The sequence below is a fragment of the Brassica napus genome, chromosome C1 (genome assembly GCF_020379485.1).
Source record: "Brassica napus cultivar Da-Ae chromosome C1, Da-Ae, whole genome shotgun sequence".
Lineage (NCBI taxonomy): Eukaryota > Viridiplantae > Streptophyta > Magnoliopsida > Brassicales > Brassicaceae > Brassica > Brassica napus.
The window spans coordinates 42,642,210-42,651,455 of record NC_063444.1 but is presented as its reverse complement, the minus strand read 5'-3'; the positions used below and the strand labels follow the sequence as shown (position 1 = coordinate 42,651,455).

The 9,246-nt window shown below is 35.5% G+C and overlaps 2 protein-coding genes and 1 long non-coding RNA gene across 3 annotated transcripts; 1 reads left to right on the top strand and 2 right to left on the bottom strand.

Annotated features, from left to right (window-relative positions):
- The first annotated feature begins 370 nt into the window (after window positions 1-370).
- On the top strand, window positions 371-1,322 carry LOC125580280. Its single transcript, XR_007318051.1, has 2 exons — window positions 371-492; window positions 1,261-1,322. It is a non-coding gene; the product is annotated as an uncharacterized LOC125580280 (long non-coding RNA).
- An 866-nt stretch (window positions 1,323-2,188) lies between these two features.
- LOC111208144 (E3 ubiquitin-protein ligase ORTHRUS 2-like) lies at window positions 2,189-2,858 on the bottom strand. The gene has a single exon (XM_022706911.2). It carries the CDS (start codon window positions 2,840-2,842, stop codon window positions 2,327-2,329), a length of 516 nt encoding a protein of 171 aa, XP_022562632.2. The 5' UTR covers window positions 2,843-2,858; the 3' UTR covers window positions 2,189-2,326.
- A 74-nt stretch (window positions 2,859-2,932) lies between these two features.
- On the bottom strand, window positions 2,933-4,621 carry LOC106411286 (50S ribosomal protein L3-2, mitochondrial-like). The gene is made up of 5 exons (XM_048744582.1): window positions 4,156-4,621; window positions 3,864-4,073; window positions 3,630-3,734; window positions 3,441-3,554; window positions 2,933-3,366 (listed from the first exon to the last, which is right to left on the bottom strand). Exons 1-5 carry the CDS (start codon window positions 4,510-4,512, stop codon window positions 3,193-3,195), a joined length of 960 nt encoding a protein of 319 aa, XP_048600539.1. The 5' UTR covers window positions 4,513-4,621; the 3' UTR covers window positions 2,933-3,192.
- Between the last annotated feature and the right edge of the window lie 4,625 nt (window positions 4,622-9,246).

Below are 9,246 nucleotides of genomic sequence, written 5' to 3'. Positions count from 1 at the left end.
CCAATAAAGGAGAGAAACATGTCGTTTTATCCAATTTGGTGAATGAGTACTCCTTTTTTCGAGATAGGTTTGGTGTTTCCTTATTTTATTTTGTTATCACATATTTTAAATGGCGAGATTCATATTTTAGCATGTTCAACATGTTTTAATTTTTTTTAGAAAACTTTTATCCTCTAGACTAAGTCACCAATGAAAAATTGTATTGTGCTTTAATTGTGGGGTTGAAAAAAAAAAAAATGTAGTTGTAAATCTTAAAAAAATAATTTTAGAAAAAACAGAAATCAATGGAGAGCCACATCCGTCAAACCAAAATTTAAGGATGTATATAAATTAAATTAGATGTATAAAAGGTGATATACGTTTAAGTTTTCTTAATATACTAGTTTTTTATAGACCCAAAAATCATTATCAATTTGTTGAAAGCACTTGAGATGAAGAAACTCTTTCAAATATCGAGTCCCATTATAGCTACATTCATCATCATCGCAATAGGTTTGAATATTTAATTTTACACAAAATATACAGTTTTATAGTAATATTTGTACAAATCATAACAGTTTTAGACCCAAAAAAAATCATCACAGTTTAATGTTAAATTCAAACCTTGATAGTGACATAAGGACACTAACATAAACAATAGGCTTACAAATCTTTTCATAGTTTAATATTTTCGTTTTGGTTTACTTATTGAATCTACCAAGAGAAAGCAAACTCTATTATTACATTGATCGTCGTTGTTCTAGTATAACTGATAGGGGAATGTAAACAATTATAAAATATATTTTTTATTTAAAAATTAAAGTTGTTTGTTTTCTTCGATTATAATTTATTTTTGCTAATTAATAGAAGTTTTGAAATATAATATTATATACCGTAACAATATATATATATATATATATATATATATATATATATGTTTCACAAAAATAGATGTTTTTAGTTTTTTTTTTACCTTTATAATTGTTTTGATTAGTAACTTTTTACTATTTAAGTAAAAATTGTATCATTTTCATTGTTACCAATCAAAAAAACAGGATCAAAAGCTAAAATTAAAATGATTTTCTTAGTTTTTTTAACCACTTTCTCTTATTGCTTCTTCTTACTTTCTTGTTGAACTATTATGTAACCACTTACCGGTAAAAGTCTTGTTATGAGTTTATTCACCAGTCCAACCTATCATAAAATATATAATACTCGTACACTTTATCTTGTTAAAGATATATAAACTAATATTTTTATGTCTTCGTTATATTCTATCAGGGTTAATGGCGAATGAAACATATGGAAACAAAAATTGTACTGAAATTCTAAATACCAAGGAACATACGATTCCTGGAGGTTATGTTTCACATAGTGCTCCATGTTCCGGTTCAAGTTGTGTCTATTTGTGCAAGAGAAAAAATGCCAACGGAGTTGGTACTTGTATTGGGCCAAAAAAACAGGAAAAATGTCGCTGCGTTTATAAATGTCTTTAATAATATATTATATGCTGAATGAAAAATTATAAAAATAATATTTAATAAAAATAAATAAGTAGACTAGGATATGAAGCCTAGTTGATTGTAATGATGTCTTAATTTTGTAATAACGAGGATTCAGATTGGTATAATATATGTTCATGAAAGAACAAGTTAAAAAAATATTTATGAATAGTAACAAATACTATGTGTATTTTTAGTTAATTTTTATTTTTATTATGTTAAGCTTGTTATTTTAGAGTTTAGATCCAGTATCTCATAAGTAAAAAAAATATGAAATGTGAGTTAAGAAAAAAAAATATTTAGAAAAAAGCATCTCATCATTAAAATTTAAAGGGTTTTCTAAAAACAAAAACTTTTTTTTACGGGAGTAACTTTCATTATAAAAACACAAAAAATATCATAAGTGCCTTTTGGTAATAAAGAGTTTTAACAGGTAGAATAAAAAAAAACTAAGTTTGAAACTAACAAGTTGGAGCACAAAGAAAAAAGGACGTGTGATATTATATGACATTTCTATGTCGATGAACGGCTTTTTCTTCTTGGCAATATCATCGAGACAAATTTAATTCAACACTTCTCGGCCCCATGCACCATTTTCTCGACATCAATGTTACGCCTAATAACTCTTATTTGTTTCTTTATTAGCAGAACTACTCAGCCGATTGTGAAACTTGTTTTTAGAGTCTTAGGTTCTAAAGATTAATTCATTCTTCCGGTTTCCGTCATATTGATGATAAAGATAGAACAAAAGAAAACAGCAAGCGAAACAGCAATGCAATGTGTCTCCTATCTCAGTTTCCAAACGAAAACAGCAATGCAGTATCATATTTTCTTGGATGTGTTTACTATTCTTCATCTCCGAAGCTTTTTTGCTTGAGAACAAGGTCCTGAAGATTTGCCAAAGCTTCCTTAGCTCTCCTCTTGGCCTCTTTGGCTGCGAAGATCTTCTTATGTGCTTCCTTCTTTAACTCAGCCGCCTCGTTGTTCATCAAAAATGCCGAGATTATGGCCGCTGCCACGAGAGCGTCGGCTGATTCTTGGTCAAGAACCGTCGAGTGAGAAGATTTGGGGAAGAAGGAGAAATTGGGTTCAGAGCACGGCGGGCATGTGAAGGGAGAAGCGGAGGAAGACGGCCGAGGAGGGCAATCGAGGTGGGTGATGGAAGGGCAATTGAGGCAGACGATGCTCTCTTCTGGAGGAGGGACGTCGAGACAAATTGGGCAGAAGAGGTTACGATGCTCCCTGAGTAAACAGTCGGTGCAGAGTCGCCGGAGATTCTTGTTTTTTCTGACGGCGTAGGTGAAGAAGGCTTCTTGTTCCCCGCAGGCTGCGCATTGACGTAGGTTCTGTTCTTGATTCATGGCTAAGTCAACGAGATTAGGAACGCAAACTGTATTCTATTGGGAGTTGTTTACTTTATATAGAGAGAGAGGCCTTACAAAATTGGATCATAAGATGAAATGTAAAGTCCTTTTTGTCTCTTTCATTGCTTATTGCAAACTCTTAAAAGCATCTAAGATTGAACAAATGCGCGAGAGACTCAATTTCTCTCTCTTCATGTTTTCAGTTTCATACATCCAAACAACTAAAATAAGAGAAATAGTACAATTTTTCCCAGCTTTAGCTCTGTGACTGGACTGACTGACTCTCCACGTCCTCAGCTTCTTGTCTTGCACAAACGTTAAAAAAAAAAAAAAAAATGAAAACGACATCACTCTGCCAACATAAATGGGTCGACTTCTCCTAGATCTGCCACCAAGGGTTCTAATTCTGATGGATCCTCGTCTTCTGGTGCTAAGTACGTTGGGAATGGAAGCTTTGAGATGTCTGGCTTCTTGTAGCACGCATCGTTAATAAACACAAAGTTCCCTTCTGCGCCAGGAACCTGCAATAGCAACGATGATTAACAATCTTATTCACCTACCCAGTGACCAGGACTGGCATTTGAGGGATACTTACTTGTCCTCTCACCCAGATGAGGTTCCTGGCAGGATCAATCTTGTAAACCCAAACGTTCTTTACTGTCCTCTGGGCCGCACCCATGTGCCCAGGCATTTTTCTTCCCTTGAACACCTGCTCCACGTGTTTAACAACAAGTCAGTTCTTGTGAACTAATGCTTTGGGAGAAAATTCACAAGAAGCAGTTACCTTTCCGGGATCATCTCTTTGGCCAGTGGAACCACCTTTTCGATGCGCCTTTGAACAACCATGTGACGCCGGCCCTCCTTTGAACTTCCATCTTTTCATGACTCCCTGCAAAAATACATCAACAAACAACACATCCATTACTCTACACCAAACACACTCACTCCATTGCTTTCTATCTACCACATGGTTACTTGCCTATCCTAAGTTCCAACAGTTGTGTTCGAAAAAGATCACCTGAAAGCCTTTCCCACGAGTGATCCCAGTGACATCAACATACTGCCCCGGCACAAAATGACGCACACCGAGCTCAGTGCCAACGGGAAGAAGCGCGTCTTCCGTCACAGGGAACTCCCTCAACTTCCTCTTCAACGGCACACCTTGAGCTCTGAAATGACCCAGCTCAGGCATCGTCAAATGCTTCGGCTTCTTATGCCCACACCCAATCTAACTTAAACCACACATGAGAGAGAGAGAGAGATTCATTCACAAACCCCACCCAAAATCAAAGAGAGAATCTTTCTTTTACCTGTAGCGCAAAGATGCCTTCTTTCTCAATCGTTTTGACCTGAGAGACGATGTTGTCGTCAACCCAGAGGATCGAAACCGGAACCCTAGCTCCCCATTTGTCCCAGAGCGCAGTCATCCCGCACTTGACGGCGATGATCCCTGTTCTTTTCGATCCCGGAGACATCTCTCCGGGTTTCGCATCGATGATCCGAGTCGGAGCTTCGGTGATATCGGATCCAGTAGCGGTGAGCAACTCAGCATCGGAGCTGAATCGTCGGAGGAGATAGAAGCTACATTGTGAGGGTGAAGGAGTGGTGGACCGGATTGATAGAAGCTGAGTGAAGCGAGAGATGAGGCCTCGCGGTACGGCCGCCATGGTTTCGAATCGAAGCGAGCTTCAGTGGAGGAAGAAGAGACGAAGAAACGGGAGCTCGGAGGAGGAGGAGGCTTTTGCGTAGGGTTTTAGAATGTTTAGCAAACCCTCTAAGGCGAAGAGAGGGTCTTAATTGATACTATTTATTTATTTATTTAGTGTTGGTTGGACCCTACGTTGCACGGAAGCTTCATCGGACGTCCGCTTCCCGCTTCGGAACCGGAATCGGAATCGGAACCTTGTGGAAGCTTGCGGAATCTCGCTTCCAAAACGTTTCTAAAATATTCTCTTTAAAAACATGTTGGAAGCTTACGATTCTGTTTTGGAATCATGCTTCCGTTTTAAAAAAAATGCAATGTATATCAATAAAATATAAAACCATAGTTTTAATCTATATAAAATAAAAAATAATAATAGTACTAAATATTCAGTTATAAATATACAAAAAATAATACTATAAATTATCTTTATGCATTGAGATTTTTTATTAAAGATATAGCACATATTGAAATATATTTTGTCAATTATTTATGAAGTATTGAAAATAATTAATATAATATTTTTTTGTAAACTTAATTCATGTGTATTTTTAAAGTTTTAATATAAAATCATTTCAAAATTATTATAAATGAATAAATGCTTTATTTCAAATTTAAATCATATAATTTTTAGAACTAATTTTTTTAAAAAATTATATATATATACATATATATTTATATTTATATATGGATATACGCTTCCAACACGTACCCGCTTCCTAATATTTTTAAAAATCTCGCTTCTGCGCTTCCTTACGCTTCCGCTTCCACGTACCCGCTTCCGTTTCCATGTAACATAGGTTGGACCACAGTTTTTGACAAGCTGACTTGTCTTCTACGGTCAATTTTCCAGCCAAATCGGTTCCCTTCATGATCTTTGCTTTTATTGGAAATTCTGTAACGAGCACTACAATCCGTGTTCAAACGTCAAAAAAATATTTAAAACAGAATGAAAAATGATGTGATGATATGGTGATCTTGAAATGATCTAGACAAAAAAACAAAACCAGTTAAATGTCTTTCGTTCCACACCGGGTGTGAGACTGATTTTTCAGTCATATAAAAATGTCTACACCCATGTCATTGTAAAAGAGATAGCTCGGCTCTTCCACGGGCAGCCATATAACGTGTAAAATCACAGTAACAAAAAATTAAACTTACAAAAATTCTAAAACAAAAAACAAAGCCCATAGATACATTAAACAGAAATTTCCAAAACTTTTTTAAAAAAAATTTCCAAATTTTTATTTCTATATTTTCACTATTTATTAATAGAAAAAAATCTATCAAAATATCCATTAATAAATAGAAGAAGGTTCTATATTTAATCTACCATAACATGTTGAGATCATAGATTCATAAAACAGAAAATTTCAAAACTTTATATATTTCTATAGTTTTACTATTTATTAAAATATTTTTTAATATGGACAAAAGCTCTATCAAAATATCCATTAATAAATAGAACAAGATTTTATATTTAATCTAACATTACATGTTGAGATCATAGATTCATAAAACATAAATCTATACTATACTAAAAGTGCTTAATAAACCCCTCTTAGCCTGTCCACGTCGACAATTATATTCATCCACTCATGTTCTATTAATTGTCCACGTCAGATACGAATTATTGTGGTTGTGGGCTTCAATTTTTAATTCGGTCTGTTTAATATTTTGGCCTGTCAAACATAAACTCATCATTTAGGCATGTTGAACATAATCGCCGAATCCTACTTCTCATTTTCCATTCCTCATCTCCCCAAAACCGTTTCGTAGATCAGACGAACCACCTCTCCACTATCTTCTCTAATCAAACCTTCGTGTAATCATAGCTCATTCAAAGGTTCTCTTTCGTCTTCCCCTCTATCAATCTCTCTATAAAACATTTTTCTCATATTTTGCTCCGATTAAAATCGATAATATCCTCTCAAAAATCTACGGCAATGGAATCCACCGGCAAATCTCCAGTATCCAGCTATCGGAAGCCAAAACGGAAGATCCTTTCCTCCTCCGCGATTTCGAAGACACCTACCGGGAAGTCCGTTGCAGCTTCCGAGATTGCAATCAAACCAAACGGCAAAACCGCTGTTTCCTCTGCCATTCCGAGATCGCAATCTTCCTCCGCGCACGGTGACGATGTGATGTTCTTCAGAGATGTCACAATGCGCCCACATCAAGAGGAGTTACGGTTTCGTCTGATACATTTTTGGGAGGCTCGAAACCCAAACACGAAGACACTCACTGGCGTGGAGATGCTCCTCATTGACGAGCAGGTCCGTCTTCTATTGATCGGTTGATATATAGTAACATTTACGTAATGATAAGAGAGCTATGAAATATATGAATCATATTGCAATCCATCTCGGCATGATGTACTTCTATAGAGTGATTTCTATTTATCATACTCCTACATAAAAATAACAGTACTTTCTTTTATATTTCAACCTCATATGAATACTTGGATGCTTGATCTTATTAACTTTGGTTTGATTTATCTAAAGTATAATGCCAACTGAGTTGTTTAGTGACATATAGTTTCTATTAATCCATTCTTTCTCAGGTTTGTTGGATCATTGAAAAGAACTTGGGAATTCCATGGAAATTCTGTTCACTTATTTCGCTGACGAACCTTTGGCAACTGATTTGGTAAATTCCTGAAGTTTGTTCGTTCCTGGAGTGAACGTATATCTTGAAGTCACAATAGAAGCTACAGCTCGCAAGCAGTTTTTTTTATAGAGAGCTTTCTGTTTTGTAGATAGCACAGGTTCATCGATCTCTCTGTTTTGTAGATAAGCACGTTCTCATCGTCCTACTCCAGCTAATGGCCAGGATGTGGTTTTTTTATCTGATCTTAGTTTCGTTTTAAGCCTTTCATATGATGGTCTGAGCAACTGATTCCATTCGAAATTTTATTACTTTTTATTAAATCAACGAATGCATCAAGTTGTTCCATCTCATGATAATGGTTGTCATAGTAACACTTTTAATCTTCTATTTTGTTTGGTTGTCAGGAAACGGTTATTCAAGGTTTTATCTTAGCAGGACGGTTGAGACGTATATGCCTCACTTGAAAGCAGGTTCTGTTTATTTACTGAACAAGTTTTACGGGTCCAGAAGCAAAGATCAGTCCAGTGTCGCTGATCATAGTGTCACCATTTCGTTAGCTTTGAACTTTGTCCTCTCGGTTCTTTAGGACAGTCCGGTTCCTTTTCAGGAAGACTGGTTCAGGTTCCGTAGCCACGAGGAGTTTGAAGCTAATTGTGACCTCAAGGTTGACCTTTATGGTAAGTCCTCTATCTAATTGTCGTTCGCAAGTAGGAGTCAATTGAGCTACAGTTGGGGTTTACTCTTAAATCTTGAGGTTAAGTCTTCAGTCTGTGAACAACTGATGAATTTATTTAGTCATGAATCTGTGGGTTAAGTTTTAGTATAGTATACATACGTTTTGATGTTATTATTATTGTATAACTTGGATATTCACCGAACTTAACCTATATAGACATACATTTGTTATTTTTAAAGAGTATAAGTTCGATAATTACCAAACTCAACTCTTACTATTTCAGATTATCTTGGACACATGAAGTTGGTCAATGAGCAGCCTCTGACGGACTGTCCCATCCTTAACGGAGTTGATATAGCAAAGAAGCGGCATCTGAGGGTTCATGTGCAGACACGTGGGTAAGTTTGCCCATTAATATCGACATTTTGTATGTGTGTTTATCTTAACATTTGAGTTTAAATATTATAGCGGACCATTGATGAAACTATACATATGGGACAAAGCTGCAGCAGATTTCTGCCTGAAGTACAAGTCATATGGGAGGACTCCAAGTGCTATTTTAGTCACCACATTGAATCCAAAACGGATTGGAGGTTAGCATATCCAGCTTTAATTTTATCATTTTGTGATATATAGAGTTTGTTATCGTTTTCTGAATCTGATTACTGATACATTCATGTGTAAACATCAGGAACCCTTGCTCGACTACTATGTCATCTTCACGGGTTTTTATGGACACTGATGTCCAACCAACAAGAGATTATCTTAGCTGGTATGTATTTATGTTTTGAGATATATTTTCTTCCAACTCCAGTACTGACATGATTAAGGCTTTCTCATTTTTTCAGGTTGGGCTCCAACTCGGATATTGCTTGGAAGATTAATGCAGAGATTGTGACTAAGCCTGTGGCAGTCACTATAGCTGAACTATTCTCCTACATCAAACATGAGAATGCAAACATGAGAATGCGAAGGTACAAGAGTTGCCTTTTTTTTACTAATTTATTATGATATTCATGGGTACTTCTGATAATTTTTAATATATTGTTGTAGATTGCTTGGTTTGAGTGCACAACAACTATAAATCATGTTTTCGGTGGCTCAGCTTGGTATTATATTTCCTATGGTGTGTGCCATACAATTTCCTAAAAAATACACAACAAATTGTGAGTTTTAACCATTTTGAATTCATTGGACAACAATGAATACATAAAATAAATTTAGACCACCAACACGTAAAAATTGGAGGATGAAATTTTTGAAGTCTCAAATTTTATGTACATCCAAATGATATGAACGCAGAAAAATAAAATTTCTGATACGTTTCTTTCTGTGAAACACGTAAACACAATAAAATAAAAAGTATAAACAATTATAATGACCTTTCCATCTTAAAACTGTTCCCACTAACTT

Bases quoted from the DNA above. Each gene is read 5' to 3' on its own strand.
- LOC111208144 (XM_022706911.2), bottom strand. From the start codon at position 2,842: ATGAATCAAGAACAGAACCTACGTCAATGCGCAGCCTGCGGGGAACAA.
- LOC106411286 (XM_048744582.1), bottom strand. From the start codon at position 4,512: ATGGCGGCCGTACCGCGAGGCCTCATCTCTCGCTTCACTCAGCTTCTA. The intron at 4,074-4,155 runs GTAAAAGAAAGA...GGTTTAAGTTAG, and splicing joins AAGGCATCTTTGCGCTACAG to ATTGGGTGTGGGCATAAGAA. The intron at 3,367-3,440 runs GTAAGTATCCCT...TTGCTATTGCAG, and splicing joins TCATCTGGGTGAGAGGACAA to GTTCCTGGCGCAGAAGGGAA.